This window comes from Canis lupus, chromosome 11 (assembly GCF_011100685.1).
Source record: "Canis lupus familiaris isolate Mischka breed German Shepherd chromosome 11, alternate assembly UU_Cfam_GSD_1.0, whole genome shotgun sequence".
Lineage (NCBI taxonomy): Eukaryota > Metazoa > Chordata > Mammalia > Carnivora > Canidae > Canis > Canis lupus.
Window position 1 is genome coordinate 74,485,944 of NC_049232.1, and position 21,499 is coordinate 74,507,442.

A 21,499-nucleotide genomic window follows, 5' to 3' on the forward strand; every position below is an offset into this window, starting at 1 on the left:
ACAGGTTAAAAGTAAAAGGACGAGAAAGATGTATCATATAACAGCAACCATAAGACAACTGGAGTGACTATACTATATCAGACCAGTACATATGCATACATGAAACGTTCTCCAGGATATGGGAAGCTGTAAAACAAGCCCCAATAAATTTAAAAGAATTCAAATTATACAGAATATATTCTCTGATCACAATGGAGTGAAAATAGACATTAATGATTTTAAAAATTTAGGAATTGACAAATGTGTGGAAATTAGATAATACATTTCTACATAACCAATGGGTCAAAGAAAAAAATCAAAAAGGAAATTGGAAAATACTTTGAGATGAATGAAAATGAAGATACAACATACAAAAATATATGAGATGCAATGAAAGCAGTGCTTAGAGGAGATTCTGTAGCTATAAACACCTACATTAAAAAAGAAGAAAGATCTCAAATCAACAACCTAACCTCCATCTTAAGACAGTGGGAAAGGAGGGAACTAAATGCAGAGCAAGTAAAAGAAAGGAAATGATAAGGATTAGAGAGGGAGTTAGAGAATAGAAAACCAATAGAGAAAAATCAACCTAACCAAAAGTTGGTTCTTTAAAAAGATCAACCAAATTAGCAAATCTTTAGCTAAGCTCTCCAAGAAAGAAGGATTCAAACTACTAAAATAATGAATGACAGAGGAAACATTATTCCCAATATTCCAGAAATGGAAAGAATTATAAGGGAACGCAATGAACAACTGTATGCCAACAGATGAAATTTAAAAAATGGATGAAATGAAGAAGTTTCTAGAAATACATAAACTACTAAAATGGACTGAAGAAGAGGTAGACTCTCAGAAAAGACCTATAATAAATAAAGAAATTCAAATAGCAATTTAGAAACTACCTACAAAGAAAAGCCCAAGTCCAATGGCTTCACTGGTGAATTTCTAGAATTAATGCCAATTCTTCTCAGACTCTTACAAAAAAATAGAAGAGGAGGGAACACTTCCCAATTTATTCTATCAGACCAGTATTACTCTGATACCCAAATCAAGGACATCATAAGAAAATTAGAGACAGTATCACTTATGAATATAGATGCAAAAATCCTCAACAATATATTGGCAAACCAAATCCAGCAGCATATAAAAAAATCATACACCATGAGTAAGTGGGATTTAAGCCAGAAATGTAAGGCTGGTTTAAGATCCCAAAATTAATTAATGTAAAAGACCGTAACAACAGAATGAAGAACAAAACCCACATGGTCACTCAATAGATGCGGGAAAAGCATTTTACAAAATTCAGTACTTTCATGATTTCAAACAAAACAATGAACACTTGACAAGCTAGAAATAGAAGAGAACTTCTTCAACCTGATAATAGCATCTAAGAAAGGTCCATAGTTAACATCATACTTAAATGCTTTCCTCCTAAGATCAGGAAAAAACAAGGATGCCTACTTGCCCCACTTCCATTCAACATTATACTGGAAGTTCTAACCAGGACAGTTTGGTGAGAAAAATAGATGAAAGGCATCAATATCGGAAATGAAGAAGTAAAGCTATCTCTATTTGCAAATGACATGATCTTGTACGTAGAAAATCCTAAGGAATCCACTAAAAAAAAACCCATAACCATTAAAATTAAGAAATAGGTTAACCAGGTTGAGGATATTGGATCTCTATATAAAAGTCAATTGTATTTCTATATAGTAGCGATGATTAAATTGAAATAAAATTAAGAAATCACTTCCATTTACAATAGCATCAAAGAAAATAAGATACTCTGGGAAAAACTCAAAGAAGTATAAAAGTTATATTTTGAAAACTATAAAACACGTGGAAAGAAATTAAAGGAAACCCAAATTAAAAAAAAAGCCATCCCATGTTTGAGTCGGAAGGCTTAACGTTGTTAAGATTGCAATATGCCCCTAACTGACCTACAGACTTAACACCTACTATGGCTCATCTAGCTGCTTTGGCTGTGACCCCTAATTTACGGTTTTATTGTTCCAACTGTGCTCCAACCCTGCCCATGAACTTCTAGCTTCCTGCCATTGCTCTCTCAAGTATCTTTGGTCTTTGAAAGGCTACCTATTCCCTTTGCCTTAGATGCTCTTCCCAAGTTCCTCGTGGGACTTACTCCCACTGGTTGTCCTCAGGTCTCAGCTCACAAACCCTATTTTCTAAGATATCTTCCTTGATCTACTTTGAAGAGGACAAATGCCTCTTTCTGGGTGTGGCTTGAAGACCCTATTCTTACTGAGTTTCAACACTTCCTATACAATTGCACCAATTTCTTTTTATATTCTACTTGCCTGGACTCCCTTAATGAAATGTAGTCATGTCTGGCGGGCAGGGATGAGTCATTTTTGCAATATTTATTGAACAAAGGAACTGAACAAATTGAAGAAATCACATGCTGATTTTGTCAAATGATGCTTCTTTCTTTAGCTTCTACCACCAACTAGGGAAGTGATTCTGCGTCTTGCTGCACATTAGAATCATCTGGGGAGCTTTTAAAAATCCTGAGTCCTAGGCTGTTTCTTGGACTGATTAAATTAAGGTCTCTGTGTGGTGTGGGCAGGCATGAGTATGTTTAAGCTCCTCAGATAATTAAATATGCAGCCAAGGCTAAGAACCACTGTATTAGAGGCAGATTCTCTTCTACGGGACCATCTCTTAAGATTCAGTTTGGTCTCTTCTCTTTTATCTCTTTAGAGTGCCAGATGGAACCTAAGTATTATCCTAGGTGAAGGCCACCCAAGGCATAATTACTAAGGAGGTCCCCAGAAATCATTACAAGAGGGAGTTAAGAGGAGTTCAAGCTCCTGAGTCAAGCTACATGGAGATGGGAAGATAATTCTGAATTTATTCCATTTTGATGTTATCTGTAGGGTGATATTTTGAGACCAAGGGAATATTTTATTCCCCAACTATGTTACATGTATTGTTTTTTAAAAAATTTTATTTATTTGACATAGAGAAATTGAGAGCCAGCACAAGCAGGGGGAACGGCAGGCAGAGGGAGAGAGAGAGAAGCATGCTCCCTGAGGGGCAGGGAACCCAACATGGGCTCCATCCCAGAACTTGGGATCATGACCTTAGCCAAAGGCAGATGCTCAACCCACTGAGCCACCCAGGCCTCCCTCATAGGACGGTTTTAACATTTACTAATGACCTGTGTCTGAATCAAATATGTGGAGGGTTGCAAAATGGCGATTTCCTAACTTGGGCATTTCACTTGCATTTATTAGCTGGAATGCTTCTGAAGGAGAGGGTTTCCCTTTTGCAGAGATTCAAAATGCTAACTTATAAAACCTTTAAAATTAGGAAGTTACAGGAATTTAGAGCTTAAAACATTTCAAAGCTAGATACAAAGCCAGTAGCATTTGGAGGCTGTTCTGGCCTTAAATATTCTCTGGTCACATGACAGAGCCACTCTAGCCCTGAAGATGGATAGATAGCAGTCTAGATTCAGGTAGTATGGTTCAGAGACAGAGGGGTTCAGGTATTGCCTGAGCACAAAAGGTCTGTCGTGGTCTTCAGATCTGAACTCACAGGGCAGTCTCAGTGTCATTACAAACACTGGCACTAGAAACAGCTCAAGGTTCTCCTGGATAGGGTTGTTATAAATCACTGGATGTTGTAGGTCCTTCTCATTCTGGACCCAACCCATGCATGGATTCACATGGAACACGACCACGCCTGTAATTCTACGCCATCATCGGAGGGTCTTATTTTTCTGTATTTGCAATCTCTTTCAGGATAAAAACTGCGTCTATCTCATTCACCACTGCATTCCCACAAATCTGGCACATAATAGGGTCTTAATATATATAGACAACACGAATAGAGGACAGCAGGAGAGATGAACAACAGTAAAAACAATAAATGAACCCAGTACATTGAGAAGAGATCATCAATGGCTTTGCAAACCGCGCCCAAGGAATTTAATATTTTGCAGACGGGCCATCCTGTATTATTGTTTAGGGTTAGGTTATTTTTAACATCAATATTCATAAGCGTCTAATGCAAAATTTCATCTAGACATAGTACATGATTTTATATTGCAAAGTATACCTTTCTGTGACATTAAAAAACAATCATTTATTTATTAACATGCATTTATTCTAAAATAGATCCGTAATTTAACATTTAAAGTCACAGAAAGGAATGGCAGTGAGCGAAGTTGTCATTGCTGCCTGACCAGCTCATCTGATTCTTCTCTGAAATGAAATTTGCAAAATCATTAAATGAGGTTTCAAAACACGAGGCAAGTGCAAACAAACAATAACTTTGCTTTCATTGTGAAAGAAACGAAGGACAGCTAAGCCACTCTACATGGCTAATATTTGTATTGTAAATGCAACAGAAGAGAAACAATTTCTTCATATTAAGAGTTAAATACAAATCAGTGTAGAATGAATGAGGTACCCTCACTCCTCTCCAGTTTTCACCCTTGCTCTGGGGAAGGAGGTTCTTTTAGTATGCTAAGAGAGGCAGTTAATATTCAAATTACCCAGAGGAAGGTTTCCCCTCTGACATCTCTAAGGCCTGAGGCCTATCCAACACCCTCAAGCTAGACTGTCCTAGAGGGTACTGGATCTGGAGGAAGGAGGAAAATTTGGAAATGAGGGACTATAACCTCTTAAGGTTAACTGGATATGGACTGAGAGACTACCCACAGGAAAAGTGTTTCACACCATCCTCTGGACGTTGTGTATATTTTTGATGGGTATTAATAACATTGATAATGGGGCACCTAAGGGGCTCCGTGGTTGAGCATCTGCCTTTGGCTTGGGTCATGACCCCGGGGTCGTGGGATCCGGTCCTGTGTTGGACTCCTCCCCGCAGGGAGCCTGCTTCTCCCTCTGCCTGTGCCTCTACCTCTCTTTCTGGGTCTCTCATGAGTGAAAGGATGGGATCTTATAGAAAATAAATAAATAATAACACTGATAATGAACTACAGCAGCACACCACGATTAGATGATGGAACCCACCTAACTCTCATTACAGACTGCAAAGCATGGCAGTGAAGTTACCCAACAAATCCAATTTTCTGGTGGAAAAGAGAAAGAGAAATGAATGTCAAAACAAACAAAAAATGATATAACTGTAATTCAGCAATGTGCACACTGCAAACTAACAAATATCATCTAACTTAGAGGAAAAATGGATACAACCTCCTTTTAAATTTAAAATCTGGAGCTTTTCAGGGATCCCTGGGTGGTGCAGTGGTTTAGCGCCTGCCTTTGGCCTAGGGTGTGATCCTGGAGACCCGGGATCGAATCCCATGTTGGGCTCCTGGTGCATGGAGCCTGCTTCTCCCTCTGCCTATGTCTCTCTCTCTCTGTGTGACTATCATAAATAAATTAAAATAAAATCTGGAGATTTTCAAGAATTTCAGCTTTTCTACAACTCCAGTTCTCTGTTGCATAAACAGCGGGAGGCAGGTGGCGGCACTATTCATGTAAATGTGAATACTGCCCCCTGTTGGAGGTCACCCAAACTTCCTTTTGAGGTGACTCCACTTCTGACCTGAGGAAAAGCTCCAAGTGCCCAATGTGGCTTAGAATTCGGCCCTTCTTTCACGTTCTTTCTAGCTTCTCCATTCCAGATTTTTGCACCAACTACAATGATGTACTTAACATCCAGTTGATTGTCAAGGTCTTTCTTCTCCTTCCCCTTGAATTTGCAGTTTTTTTCCCTTGCCAAGTGAACTCTTCCCCCACTCTCCAGCACCTGGACTAAATTATCCTCCTCTTTTAGGATGAGAATTTAGGATGAAATACCACTTCTTCTGGAAAATGCTTTGTCAAATAATAAAATATCTAAAAACATGGTGAGAACTTACTATGGGACAGGCACTTTTCTTTCACAGGCATTAGCTTTTATAATTATCAGGAAAGCCGTAAGAAGTAGGTATGATTATCCCATTTCATGGATGAGGAAACCGAGGCACAGATCTGAGGAATTTATCAGTGTTACAAAGATGGACCATGAACCGTCTCATGAAAGAAGAAACAGACTGAGCAACCCAAGAAGGAGGCACTGAGGGTCATAATGAAGCACTGTGCTGGTGGGGGTCTTTCAAGCAAATGAGTCTGAGTCGTTAAGATTCGAAGATTATGGTAAAAGAGAGGTACTGACAGCATTGGAGATTTCTGGAGAGTGTGCAGCCTCCTGGTGACACGGTGCAAGGTACAAGCTGGGGAATGCGAGGCTGGGGTGCAAGAAGGTGTCCTTGACCACAGTGTTTTGTTTTCTGTTTTTTTTTTTTATTTTTTATTTTTTAACGATTTTATATATGTAGAGAGAAAGAAACTGGGGAGACAGATGACGAGGGAGAGAGATCCCAAGCAGACTCCCCCGTGAGCGTGGAGCCTCACCTGGGGCTGGATCCCACACCCCGAGACTGTGACACTGTGACTTGGAGCGCGGGGCCGACCTGGGGCTGGATGGATCCCGCACCCTGAGACCTTGACCTGGGGCTGGATGGATCCCGCACCCCGAGACCCTGACCTGGGGCTGGATGGATCCCACACCCCGTGGCCCTGACCTGGGGCTGGATGGATCCCGCACCCCGAGACCCTGACCTGGGGCTGGATGGATCCCACACCCCGTGGCCCTGACCTGGGGCTGGATGGATCCCACACCCCGAGGCCGTGACCTGGGGCTGGATGGATCCCGCACCCCGAGACCCTGACCTGGAGCGCGGGCCCGACCTGGGGCCGGATGGATCCCGCACCCCGAGGCCATCGAGAGTGGGCGGCTCAACGCCGGAGCCCCGGGCCGGCCGACGCTGTTTTTATCTTTGAGTCACAGCACGCGGACGCTGTTCGCGGTGGGCGCGCTGAAACGCAGCAGGTCCCGGCGAGCCCGCTGCAGCCCGCTCGGACGCTCCGCGAGTGCCCTCGGCCGCGGGGGCTCCCAGACCCGCTCCACGTCGGGCGGCAGCGGAGTCCCAGCCGCGGGGCCTCCGCGTCCGGCCGGGGGGCTCCGAGAGCGAGCCTGGCAGCGGCCCCCGCCGCCCAGGAGCTGGCGCCCGCGTGCGAGCCCCGGGTCGGGCCGGTCGGGCCGGTCGGGCCCGCGCCGGCGCCCCCGCGCCCCGGGTCCCGGCCTCGGCGCCGCGCAGCCGCAGCGGGGCTGCAGGGGGACCCTACCCGGAGGGCGGGCGGGAGGACCCGGCGGGAACCGCGCCCCGGCCTGGGCGGCAAGAGCGGCGGGAGGCGTGCCCCGCCCCGTCAACGGCGCGGGGGCGTGGCCTCGGCTGGCCCCGCCCACACGGCGCGCGGCCCCGGGCAACCGGCGCCACACAACAAGATGGCGGGCGCGTCGCCGGACGCCTGAGGGGACGGGCTGCGCGTCTCCGACCGCTCGTCCCGCGGCCTGCTCCGCTCGGCTCCTCGGCGGTGGGTGCTGGGCCCGGGCGCGGCTGCTCTCGGGCACCGGGCGGGGTCGTGGGGCCCTGCGGCGGCGGCGGCGGGAGGGCGCGGGGTGGGCCGGCGGGGACGGGGTGGCGCGGGGGCGTGTTCCTGGGAATTGGGATTGGACGAGGAGGAGGGGAGGGCCCGGAACGGGCGGGCGGGGAGGGGAGGGGGGAGGAGGGGGAGGACGAGGGAGGAGGGATGGGGATGCAGAGGGTGGGAGGAGGGGTTGAGAGGGGGAAGGGGAGGGGGGGAGCGAGAGAGGGGGAAGGAGGAGGGAGAGGGAGGGGGAGGACGAGGGAGGGGGGATGGGGATGCAGAGGGTGGGAGGAGGGGGAGAGAGGGGGAAGGGGAGGGGGGAGCGAGAGAGGGGGAAGGAGGAGGGAGGGGGCATGGAGAGAGGGGGAGGGGGAGCGAGAGAGGCGGGAAGGAGGAGGGAGGGGGAGGGGGGAGGACGAGGGAGGGGGATGGACAGAGGGGGGAGGGGGAGAGGGGGGAAGGGGAGGGGGGAGAGAGGGGGAAGGAGGAGGGAGGGGGAGGACGAGGGAGGGGGCATGGGGGGGAGGGGGAGGGGGAGCGAGAGAGGCGGGAAGGAGGAGGGAGGGGGAGGGGGAAGACCTGAGAGAGAGAAGGGGGGAGGGGTCGTGTGCGGGACACGGGGTCGGGGTGGGCGGCGGCGTGCGCACCTCAGGTGCCTCAGGTGCCTCAGGTCCCTCGGGTGCCTCGCTGCGGCCTGGATGCAGCTTGGGGCGGGGCGAGGGCAGGACACTGGGGACAAGTGCTAAACGGAAGAGCAAGGACTGTGGTGTGACGAGTGGTTTTCATGTCTGAAGGTGGGTTCAGGCCTCGACTCCGCCCCCGTGTAAACGTGACTTGACCCGCTCTGTGACTGGGGACGCCCTCCTTAATCTTTTTGAGCAATTTTACTGTTTTAAAATGTACCATTTTACTCTTGTAAAAATACGTGCTGCTGACCTTAGAGGGCACACCCGGTGCCGAATTCCGCTCCAAGTCCTTTACTAACTCAGAATTGCGAACAGCTGCATGAGGTAACCATCTTCAGTCTAAAAGCGATGCAACTGAGCATCACCGAGGTCCGTTTCCCTAATGTCCCACAGGAAGCGGAGAAGCAGGTTTTGAACTCAGGCTGCTTATTTCCGGAATCCAGGCTCTTCTCAAAGACTGCCACGTGAGAAATAAGGTGGCAGTTCTGCCCTTACACGTCCTCGGTGGGAATTTCAACTTGCTCATAATGTCTTTAGAGTGCTTAGCACAGTCGTTTTTTCATTCACTCAAATACTCATACATCAAACAATTGAATCTCTGCTCTCCTATAGCTTAGAAACCAGAATAAAGTTGTTCACACTGTAAGGTGCTATAAAGGAGACTCCTTGGGGCCAAGACCGCGTATAATAGGGAGATGGAAGACTTTTGTGCGTCTTGAGTGTAGAAACCCTGCCTCCCCAGTTCTGTTTTTGAAGCCTGACATAGTTCTTAGTGCATAGAAGTTACTCAATACAACTGACTTACTGAATAAATAAATTAATAGGAGGAGATGGGCAGCCTGGGTTTTAGGTTACCAGAGTAACGGAGAGAGATTTGAGAGGAGAACCCAGGACAGTAATAGGATAAAGAAGGGCACAGAAGTCAGAGCGTTCGGAGCAAAAGGCTTGCAGCGAAGCAGTCACACTGCAATGAAGAGCAATGGTAGAGGTTGGTTTGGCTGTTTTGTTGGAGGAGGAGAATAATTTGAAGTTGGTATTGGAATGGATCAGGATGTCAGGATATTTGCTGAGATGAGTACTGTGGAGAATCAGGACAGATACGGAGGTGTGGAGGTAGGATACTCCAAAGAACCACAGACAAATGGAGACCAAGGTTAGGGAATTGGGGCAGAATTTGTGGGGAAACTTGGCCATGAGAATGGGATGAAGGATAGAAGGCAGAGGTTGACAAGCACAAGATGGGAGGGTTACCTTTGGAGAGAGGTGGGAATCAGCATATTTGAAAGGACTAGAGAAGGTTAAAAGTTAAATGGGTCAGAAGGTATGGGATGAAGTAGAACTGTAGGGAAAGTACTGAGCTATGATTAAAAGTCTACAGGATGGAGCAGGATATGGAGGTCAAGAAATGGGGATGGTTATTTGCATATTGGGGTGGACTGGGAAGAGAGGGTTTGGGGATAATGGAGGTCTGTCTTATTTGAAGAAGATCAAAGGAGATGGAAAATTAGAAGTGTGAGGAAAAGCTGATTAGAGGGCAAGGTATGATCTCTAGTAAGCTGTGTGTCAAGGCAAGGGCGTGATATGGTGGACAGTGCTTCCTGACCTGGTCATATGACTCTGATGATCACATCATTCCAGTAACTTTCTCTTGTACTGCAGACCCCCTTCTGGGCCTTCAAAATATGTCTCCAGCTCTGCACTTTCCTGCTTATTTTGTTTTTTCTTTGTCCTACTCCTTCACACACTCTAGCCCTACCTGTCCGCTGTCTTCTCTTTTTTATTGCTGGGTCTCTGTGTGATTGCAAACTACATCTTCATCTCTCACACAACATCCCCATCTCTCCCTTAAAATTGTAGTTGATAATTTATGGTCTAGGTGCTCGTCTCTGAACTAATGCTAGCCATTCTCAAACACAGCCCAGTTCACTGTTACTGAGTTAGCTATTTTATGAGATAATAATACATATCTGTTGTTTCAGTGTCCAGGCCTTACAGGAGCTCTGGCAACCCGGGAAGGGGATCTGGGAATGCACTGTGACTTTGGAACTATCACTTACTCTTTCATGTTACAATTCATAAAAGAAAGGAATTGATCTGGATTACAGAAATCCACTAATACATTTTCTTAAAATCTACAAATGAGTAAAGCAGAGTTTTTGTGATCAAGAGAGGTAACAGAGGACCTCATAATAGTCTAGTAAGGCCTGAAAGGTCTTAGTCATTAGGATATTATGAGGAGAATTCAGGGTGGTTCAGTATTATAAGAATTTATAAGATTTAGAGAGAAGATTAAGATGTGGGATACAGAATAATTATGTAATATAAGATGTGCTTTTTTTTTTTTTTTTTTTTGCCAAGAAACTCAAAAAAGTATGAAGCATATCTCTGTAGCATAGGGCAACATCTATTATTCTAATAATATAATTTTCTATCTTGTTACAGGGTAGAGAAAGGTATACAGAAGTGAGAGTTGGTCCCTGTCACTCCCCTTTTTTATTTTTTAATCTCCTGTCCTTATGAAAACTACATGTAATTCAAGAATCCATATAACTCTCTTTTATCTTCTTTGTTTACTTATTTTTACAATTTTATTTTTAAAGCACATACCTCTTTGCTGTCCTCAAGTATATTATTCTCATTTAGAAAGAGACACCATTACAAGCCGGTACAGAATCAGTATTACTAAGAGATTTTTTTTTCCATGGCAGAGTGATGTGATAATAGCAATAAAAGTTTTTGCCACACTTGGTAAATTAGGACCAACAGTGTTGTCACTGGCATTAATATCAGTTATGTGACTTGGAGCAGGCTTTTCTGACCTATATTGATAATTTAATATGAAAAAATGAAAGAGAAGGTAAAGACACATAGAAGTTTGTAGTTTAAAGTGAACTAGACTATTGGCATAGGGCAGTTGCACCATATTGTGATGTATAACTGAAATAGTAATCACTTTTTAAAAACAGATACCACAGGTTTTTATTCTCTTCAAACTAGTCATCTTAAGAAGCTAGATCATGAGTTCTGTGATGTTATATATTAAATTTTCTGTTTTTCCTTCAGGAATTGTCTTACAGTATCTATTGATCAAGGTCACTTAGTGTCATTTATTCTGGTCTATTTTGTGTGAGGCACCATGCTAGGCTCTAGAGAGCAAATCACACATGATCTGTACTCCAGAAAACTCAGTCAGCAGTATGACACAGTAATGAAGACACAGGCTTTGAAATCCAAGCCTTGGATTAACCAATTAGTTATGGGACTTTGAACACATTACTTAACCTTGTAGTCTTTAAAGGGGGAGATAATAGCACCTATTTTGTGGAATTGTTGTATTTAATCCTTTTAATGTGATGTAATAGCTTATTATAATATTTGGCAGATTGTAAAGTTAATGATCAAATTGGGAAAGTTAAAGTGTAGCTGAAATGATGGGTCTGATTTTCTGGTGAGATGTATAAATTAATTCTGAAAGCAGGACCCAAAGAGGAATTCTAGATATGTTTTGGGTAAGATCAGCATTCTGAGAATGACTATATCATCATTCAAAGGTATTACATCTGCTAATTGTTGGTTAGTTGATTGACTACATTAATGGCCCCTCTCTATTCCATATATATGTTCCAACCATTTTAACAATTTAGTTTATTTATAATTCCAGCCTGTATAATAATACTCATATACCTGTGAAGGTGTTTACATATCAAACCTTTACTTACTTACTTTATTTATTTATTTATAAGATTTTACTTATTTATTCATGAGAGACACAGAGAGAGAGGCAGAGACACAGGCAGAGAGAGAAGCAGGCTCCCTGTGGGGAGCCCAATGTGGGGCTTGATCCCAGATCCTGGGGTCACGCCCTCAGCCAAAGGCAGAGACACTCAACCACTGAGCCTCTCAGGCGTCCCATAATATCTCTTTAATACCAATTTATATAGCATTCATATCGGAGCTGCCCCAAATTTTTGAATTGATAATTTTTCTAAAAATTGATTTGTGTTTTGTCTTCACATTTTAAGAAGAGAGTAGGGGAGATTATGAATATTGAGCAAAAATAGGATCATTGTTAAATAGCCTTGCTCAATACCTATCCATTTTATAAGATATTTTTTGTCTAAAAGTTTGTCAAACTTAAATTTTTTGCAATGTTTTTAGATTGATTGTACTTATAAAAGTAATTATATATCATGAAGATCTTTTTTGTGTAAACCTAGCCTTATACATTAGGACTCTTAGTGTGGAGGACTAATATTGCACAAGAAGATGCCTTTTGTCAAGGTACTAAATAAATTCATTTATCAGTTTTTCATGAATAATTCATTAGATAAATATTCATTATCTGCTCTTTGCTAAGCGCTGTCCTAGGCCTGGAATAAATCAGTGAACAATATCCCTACTTTTATGGAACCTACATTCTATTAGATTAGTTTATGTGATTTCACTTACAAATTAGTTTGAGAGGAATCCTGATTCTCATTGTTACTGCAGCTAGCATTGTGTCTGACCAAGTCATTTACCATTCTGGGCTTTAATTTTCTTTTCTGACAAGTAAGGGATTTAACTAAGATTCCTTTCACCTAATAAATGCTTTCATTTCTTCTGAAAGACCTAAACTTCAACAAAATTGATTTTGTGGACTAGCAATAGTAGGCATGCGAGTTTGGAGCAATTAGATGTTTCTCAAATAGCATGAGACAAACATGAATGAATATCAGAAGCATAATGTTTAACAAAGAAGGCAGATACAAAAGATATTCTATGATTTCATTTACGTATAGTTCAAAAATAGTTTATGGGGTGCCTGATGGGCTCAGTTGGAAGAGCATGCAGCTCGATCTCAGAGTTGAGTTTGAGCCCCATGTTGCATGTAGAAATACTTAAATATCCTAAATAGTTTAAAAAAATCTCTGGTATTGGAAATCAGGGTAGTAATTACTCATGTATATGGGTTAATGAATGCAAGGGGCACAAAGTGGTTTCTGGGGTTCTGGTAATAATTCTGTTTCTTGATCTGGTTGTATTCACTGTATAAAAATAGAGCTGTACACTTATGATTCATGCATTGTTCTTTATGGGAGGAAAATGAGGGGAGGAATGGGGGAAGGGATAAATTCTGTTTGGGCATGTTGAATTTAGGATGGCAATGAGATATCAAGTAGACAATTGGAAACAGGTATCTGGACCTCAGAGGTTGGATTGAAGATATAAACATCAGTATAGAGGTGACATTTGGAACCATGGGTATGCATTAGATTGTCTAAAATGAGTTTGAAGAGAAAATGGAAGAGATATGAGGAGCTCTGACATTTAAAGATTGAATAGAGGGGGATCCCTGGGTGGCGCAGCGGTTTGGCGCCTGTCTTTGGCCCAGGGCGCGATCCTGGAGACCCGGGATCGAATCCCACGTCGGGCTCCCGGTGCATGGAGCCTGCTTCTCCCTCTGCCTGTGTCTCTGCCTCTGTCTCTCTCTCTCTGTTTGACTATCATAAATTAAAAAAAATAAATAAATAAAGATTGAATAGAGGACTGTGAGCCAGCAAAGGAAGCCAAAGAGTGGCCACAGAGGCAGGAGGATACCAGGAGAATGTGGTGTCCCAGAGCAAAAAAGAAACTTCATCAAGGAGGGAGTACTCGTCATTATTAAACATTGCTGGTTGCCAAACATTTCCAGCTTCCTACATTCCAAGACCCTTTGTGGGTATGAGAAGTGTTGTGATTAGTTTGGTCCAATAGAGAAGAGAAATGACAGGTCAGACTTCTGGCTGGAGCAGGTATCAAACAAACCAGGACCCTCTGGAAGTCTCTTTTCCCACTGAAAAGTGATCAGCAGTGTTTGAAGCAGTATCTGCTCCCATCAGCTTGGAATAATATGCTTTCTAGCATGTATAACCTCTGAGTTTATAACTTTGTCATCTTCAAAACTCTAGAAATCGAAGCCTTTGGCTGGTTCAATTGTTAGAGCATGTGTTTCTTCATCTCAGGGTCATGAGTTCAAGCCCCACTTTGGGCACAGAATTTTAAAAAAATTCTAGAAGTAGATTAATAGTTTCAAGAGCTCTAAAAAATTAACCTTGTTAAATATGCTGAAAACTTTTACAGGTTTTGATGGACATCTGGCCTTATTCTTGCCATGAAGAAAGGTTCTCAGCAAAAGTTTTCGAAAGCAAAGATGCCACCATCATCTCACTCTCCTAGTCCACCATCCCTTACGTCCAATATGAGATCTAGGTCACTTTCGCCTCTAAGTGGATCTGAGACTCTGCCTTTTCATTTTGGAGGACCGTGGCATGAGCAAGTTGAGATTACAGATGAAAGCACAGTGGTTTTAGACTACCAAGACCATAAAGGTAATGCTTTTTATTTTTATTTATTTATTTTTTAAAAGATTTTTATTTATTCACGAGAGACAGAGAGAGGCAGAGACACAGGCAGAGGGAGAAGCAGGGTCCATGCGGGGAGCCCGATGCAGGACTCGATCCCGGGACTCCAGGATCATGCCCTGGGCCGAAGGCAGGCGCTAAACCGCTGGGCCACCCAGGGGTCCCCAAGATAATGCTTTTTAATCTAAGAGTTTGAACACATACTCTTAAGTAGAGATGGAAAATTACCAAACTTATATTTCTGGTCCAAGTGAAATACATATCTTCATACTGACATGACTTATTGTTTATACCAACAGAAAGTGTATCAAGACTGTGGAGTTTGAAGGCTTCTGATGAGGATGAAGCTGTCTGCAAGGATTAGGAGAAGGGTTTCCAGAAAGAGGAAGCTTTATTTCCTGTGGTGCCTTTAAGAGTGCCTTAAAGCCCATATGCCAAATTTACTATCACCCTTGGTTAGAGGAAAAGCAGATCTATTCACTTCAGAGTGGAGTACCTTAATTCAGTACAAAAATGTTATCCACCCCTGGGCTATTATTCCAGTCTGCTTATCAGCAAATTGTTTATCATGTCCCCGTAAGGGACATGTCTATGTTCTACCAAGGTTTTGTTTTTATTTTTTTCTTACAAGCAGTCTGTTAGTGTGGGAATCTGTTTTCAGAAATATATTATTTTTGTCTAAGAGACTATTTAACATGACTGTGAATGAAAACTATGTGATTTCTTTGTGCAGTCATAAAATCACAGCTACCTGTCTGATCAGTTTTTACTCATCAAGAGTTGAGTTTATTTATTTATTTTTTAATTATTTATTCATGACAGACACAGAGAGAGAGAAAGAGAGAGAGAGAGGCAGAGACATAGGCAGAGAGAGAAGCAGGCTCCATGCAGGGAGCCTGATGTGGGACTCGATCTAGAGACTCCAGGACCACACCCTGGGCCAAAGGCAGGCATTAAACCACTGAGCCATCCAGGGATCCCAAGAGTTGAGTTTAGACTATACCTTTGCTGCCCTTTGGTACGTTGCTGACTCTAATTTCATTAATATTTTAGAATATTAGTGATTTTCTTTCCTAGAATTGCTCAAATTAAAGGAAAAAAATCATTTTATTTTGAACCAAAATAAATGTAATATTAACTTATTATAAATAATCATTGGGAATCTTTGTTGTACAGCCTGGAACTGAACCCAGCATTAATTGTTTTCTGACTCATAATTAAAAGTATGAGTTTTGGATTCATCTGCCAGGGTTCAAGTCCTTGATTTGCACATCATTAGCCACGAGATCTTGGGCAAACTATTATAATTTTTTTAAATAAATGGGAATAGTAATTTCTATTTAAAAGGTTTGTCATACAAATTAAGTTTTATAAATATAAAATATTTTATAATAATAATTATGAAGTATAACTTATTGACCTTATTATATATGTTTGTAGTTATTACTATGATATAATGCTGTTTAAAGTAGGATATTATTAAAACATCTCAATTAGAACTAACCAGCTGTTTTTATATTTGCATGGCTTAAAATTTTTTTTTTTTTTTTTAATTTTTATTTATTTATGATAGTCACACAGAGAGAGAGAGAGACGCAGAGACATAGGCAGAGGGAGAAGCAGGCTCCATGCACCAGGAGCCCGATATGGGATTCGATCCCGGGCCTCCAGGATCGCGCCCTGGGCCAAAGGCAGGCGCTAAACCACTGCGCCACCCAGGGATCCCAAAATTTTTTTTTTTTAAGATTTTATTTATTTATTCATGAGAGAGACAGAGAGAGAGGCAGAGACAAAGGCAGAGGGAGAAGCAGGCTCTATGCAGGGAGCCCGACGTGGGACTCGATCCCGGGTCTCCAGGATCACACCCTGGGCTGCAGGTGGTGCCAAACCGCTGCGCCACAGGGGCTGCCCATTGTTTTTTGTTATATAACATTCAAAATAATGCATTTCTCAGAGATGTCCTTTTCTACTGATGATGATCTGTTTCTGTAATTTCAGAAGCTGATTCACATGCAGGAGTCCGATATATTACAGAGGCCCTTGTTAGAAAACTTACTAAACAGGACAATTTGGCCTTGGTAAAATCTCTGAACCTTTCACTTGCTAAAGGTGGTGGCAAGAAATTCAGGGTAGGTTACAAGCATTGTTTTTAATTTTTCTGTGTTTGAAACTGAAAATTAAAAGATTGTATTAGATTTACAGTAGCATCTCATCCTAATGTCACCTAATTTGTAGCAGAGCTTGTATTGTTTCCAGAGAAAGTTCTATTATCAGAAGTATGCCATCTTCACATTCATAAGCGCCTATTCTATACATTGTTGGATTCTTTCTAGAGATGGAGTTGGCAAACTATAACTGGTAGGCCAAATTGGGCCTCTTTTTGTAAATAAAATTTTATTGGAACACAGCCACACTCATTTGTATACATACTGTCTGCGGTTGTTTTTGTGCTATAAAAGCAATAGTAAATACTTGTCACAGAGACTATATGGCTTATAAAGCCAAAAATATTTACTATCTGGCTTTCTCCAAAAAAGTTTGCTGATCCCTGCTCTGGAGTGTTTATTACTTTATTCATAAACTATACAACATGAACACATTGTGAAAAACAACTTAAACTTTTTAATTGGAAAAAAATATGAACTTAGATGCCTACGACATTAGTCTCAAAAATTAATTCCAGAAGGTTGAAGATTTAATGAAACCAAAACAAAACCCACAAAAATATGATAGAAGCATTAGGAAAGAATATAGGAGAATATATTTTAGAATCTTAGAGTTGGGAAGGCCCTTTAAGCAAGCACCAACTCTAATACCGCAAAGAAAAATATTGACAGACTAGTGTACATAAAGATTAAAAAGTGTTTAATGAAAGATATCTTTTAAAATGTAAAAAGAAAAACAACAAACTGGCAGGGAGTGTTTTACATATAATAACAATACCCATATAATATAAAGAGTCTTGACAGTTCAGACAGCTCAATGGAAAATGTGCAAAGGATATGAACAGGGTTGTTCACAAAAGTGTTGTAAATGGCTAATGATAACATGAAAGTATGTTCAACCTCATTAATATAGAAAATATGAAATAAACCAATAGTTTGATATAATTTTCATTCTTGTACGTCTAATGGAGAAGAATTAAAAGGATTATTTCAGTGTTCAGAAAGGTGTGGGAAGTGAGTATTATCATATTGTCTTGGTGGGGCATATACATTGCTCCTGCATTTTAGAAAGACAGTTTGGTAGCATTTATCCAAATTTCAAGTGTACTTATTTGATCCAGCAATTGAGTTTATACTTACTGAATTTATACTTACCAACCTAGATGTTCTACTCCTTGATGTCTGTTCTAATGATATTACATGTACCTAGAAGTGTCTGTATAGTTATATTTATTATGCATTATTTAAAATAGAAAAATTGGAAATAACCAAATGTCTGTCAATAGGGGATCAGTTAAATAAATTATGATGCTGTAGACCATGAAATACTATCGAGTTTCTTAAAAAAAATAAGTAGAGCTCTATGTATAAATGTGGGACAATGTCCACGGTATATTTAACGATAAAAGTTCTAAAACATTTTGTATAGTAAGGTCTAAAAATTCTGTTTTTCTATACATGTATGTGGATATAAACAAGATACAGATGCTTATATGTCATCCTCTTAACATTGGTTACCTTTGATCAGTGGTATTTTTTTTTTTTTACAGGGGTCTGGAGACCTGATGAAAAGAGCTTCTTATGTTTTGTTTGAAATTTCTGTTAGAATATATTTATGTCTTGTGTAATTAAAAAAGGAAAAAGTAGACATTCTAGAGTTTACAAGTTGCAAAAATGAAATCAAAGTAGTAAATGTTTTACTGCAGTTATATACGCCAGGTTATATACGCCAGGCGTTATGTTAAGCTATAGGAATATATACAGGTAAATAAGCTTAGTTTCTGATCTCTGGGAACGTAGAGCTTCCTAGAGGAATTCCTGGGATTAAGAGGATAAATAGTGAGGGGGAATTAGAGAGAGAGTGAAAGCACACACAGGAGAGGCATATACAATGAAAAAGTCTGAAGGGGCTATTAAAACAGAAGATCTAAGAGTATGATGAATGGATTCCAAAGGAGGGAGAATTTCAAGCAGAAATGGATGATATAAAATGTCACAGAACCACTAAGTAGGATGAAAATTTAGAAGTTGTTTGGATTTGGCAGTTAAAAAAGCCTTTCTATTTCACAAACCAAATTCAATCTTCTAGGGCCTTTGTATTTTTCTTCTCTGCCTGTTATTCCCTGCCTCTAGGTGTTCACACAGCTGGCTTGTTATTTAGGTCTCAGCTCAGTGTACTTCCTCTGGGAGGTCTTCTCTTATCACCCAGTTGCAATTGGCTACCTTCTCAGTGACTCTCAGTCTTTCTATTAATAAATATTTATTCAGTGCCCGCCATATGCCAGGCATATGTGCTTACACAGTGGACACAGCAGACAAATCTGCCCTCTGGGTGCCTTGCATGCAGTCACATCATGTTATCTTTATTTTCTTGTTGGTACACTTCAGCGTCTGAAAATGTTGATTTATTGACTTTCTCTGTGAATGAAAACAAGAACCTTGGTTTCCTCATTCACCAATATATTTCTAGTACCTGGAACAGCTCTTGGCACATAATCTGTGTTTGATAAATATTTGTGGGATGGATAGATGAATGACAATCTTGGAGAGAACAATTTGAATACATAGTAAGCAGAAGATATTTTGCCTTCCCAATAGAATAAGTGGAAGGCAGAATGAGCAAATGTACACAACTTTTATGAGAACGTGGCCACAAATAAAGGACCTAAAATGAGAATTTGGTAGGAAAACAGATTCAGTGCTTGGTGATTTGTTGTATACAAAGGAGACTGAGGAGACTGAGCCTGTTGAACAAAGCCTCCTGTAGCAGGGGGGGTTGTCTAGTTCACTGGTATCTATTGCCTAGTGCTGCATCTGGTATGTAGTAAGTGCTTAATGGGTATCTATTGAGTAATGACTTTTTAAACTTGAGGGGAAGATCCAGGAGAGAAAGAGATTAAAGATGCAAGAGCCTGGTGAGAGGAGGTAGATGAAGTCCTACAAGAGCATAAGTGCCAGCTGAACTTTGAAGAAGGAAGGAGAGGAGGGGGAGGCATAGAAAAGTTGAAGTGGAGGAAAAGTTGAGGTGGAATTCTTGTTGGATAATCTGATTTTCTTGATACACAGGAAATGTTATCCACTGAGGGTTGAGGAGAGCTACTATTCCTGGTCAAGGGAAACCCTACCAAGGGACTGTCCAGGAGAGCAGGAAGGGTTATTTTCTGGTGACTGATCAAAACAGCCCCTGATGCACATACATGTTGTACTTTATATCAAGGCATCTGTCATATAAAGTATTTATCCATTTGTTTCCAATTAGTGTATCGAAAATTTGGAAAAATGTGTTAAACTTGAAGTACTGAATCTCAGCTATAATCTAATAGGAAAGATTGAGAAAGTGGACAAACTGTTAAAATTACGTGAACTCAACTTATCGTATAACAAAATCCGGTAAGTAAATACTTTTTCAGGTAGCACTGCAAGATTGTCATTGTTAAAGAAGTAGATTAATGCTGCCCACGTTACTGAATTGAAAGTCCTATGAAAGAAACAACAGGCACTTGGATCCTCATTCATTGCTAGTCAAGCCCTTCACATATGGTAACTGCTTTCGTGTTTTGGCATTACTAAAGAAAAGAATAATATCTTTCTAGCATTTTTAATAAAGATTTTATTTGTTTATTCACGAGAGACACAGAGGCAGAGACACAGGCAGAGGGAGAAGCAGGCACCTCAAGGGGAGCCTGATGCAGGACTCGATCCCTGGGCCCCGGGATCACGACCTGAGCCAAAGGCAGATGCTCAATCACTGAGCCACCCATGTGTCCCAGTATCTTTCCAGGATCATCAAAGGAGATAACACGAGTACAAAATTTTATCCTAATTCCATTTTTGATGGGAACTTTTCAGTCTTTGATCCACTGCCTTATTACATTAAGAAAGTTGACATGAAGCAGTGTTTTAATCGTTTTGATCCTAAACATATTTCAGTGTATTTTGAACTTATTTGCTTATCCTGATGTTCTTCTTTGCTATAAGAAATACACTCAGTCATGTTTCCACTTCATAATATATATTACTGTGAGAAATAAAACATAAGCTGACAGTGGCAAAAAACCACACATGGAAAACTTGTTATATAAGGGCGCATGGGTGGCTCAGTCAGTTAAAAGTGTCTGCCTTGGGCTCAGGTCATGATCTCGGTCCTGGGACCGAGCCCTGCATGGGCTCCCTGCTCGGTGAGGAGTCTCTTCTCCCTCTCCCTCAGTGCCCTGCCCCAACCCAGCTTGTGCTTTCTGTCTTTCGGATAAATGAAATCTTTATAACAAGTTTTCTTTTCATTTCTTTTTTTTTTTTTTTAACATGATGCAATTATCAAATCTTGAAAATCTTTACATCTGTATACTTTCCCTCCACCTTAGACTCGGTATACGTATTGGCCAAAAAACAAAACCACTAATACTGGCAGAAGCTATAATAGGGCAAAAAATGAAAGAGGGAAAAGAATCAATCCTTAATACAAAGTTTGTATAAAAAATAGTTGATCCTGATAAAAATAATTTCAATAAAATAAAAATGAGAAGAAGCTTGGAAATATTTGTCCATATGGAAAATTTACCAAGGAATTAAACAGACAATTAAATTGGGAAAATATTTCATCAGTGAAAATTCATCAATATGAATGATAAATGTTTTATTGATTTAAATATTCTGATTAAAATATATATGTTTATAAATATAGTGTCCTAGTGAGTCCTTCAGTTCAAAATGGCAGCCAAATCCTACTGTCATAGCTAATCTTTTGGTCATGACTTAAGGTAATAAGATCTCTCTTGTGCAGGGCTGTAACATAGGAGTATGTGCTATTGAGTTTTTCA

General features: G+C 41.3%; 1 protein-coding gene across 1 annotated transcript in view; it reads left to right on the forward strand.

Annotated features, from left to right (window-relative positions):
- Positions 1–7,261: 7,261 nt before the first annotated feature.
- Positions 7,262–21,499, forward strand: part of CNTRL (centriolin) — a 78,510-nt gene continuing 64,272 nt past the window's right edge. The window contains 4 exon segments of the mRNA XM_038553260.1: positions 7,262–7,394; positions 14,237–14,484; positions 16,516–16,646; positions 19,942–20,072. Coding sequence (XP_038409188.1) covers positions 14,268–14,484; positions 16,516–16,646; positions 19,942–20,072 — 479 coding nt within the window. The 5' untranslated portion in view covers positions 7,262–7,394; positions 14,237–14,267.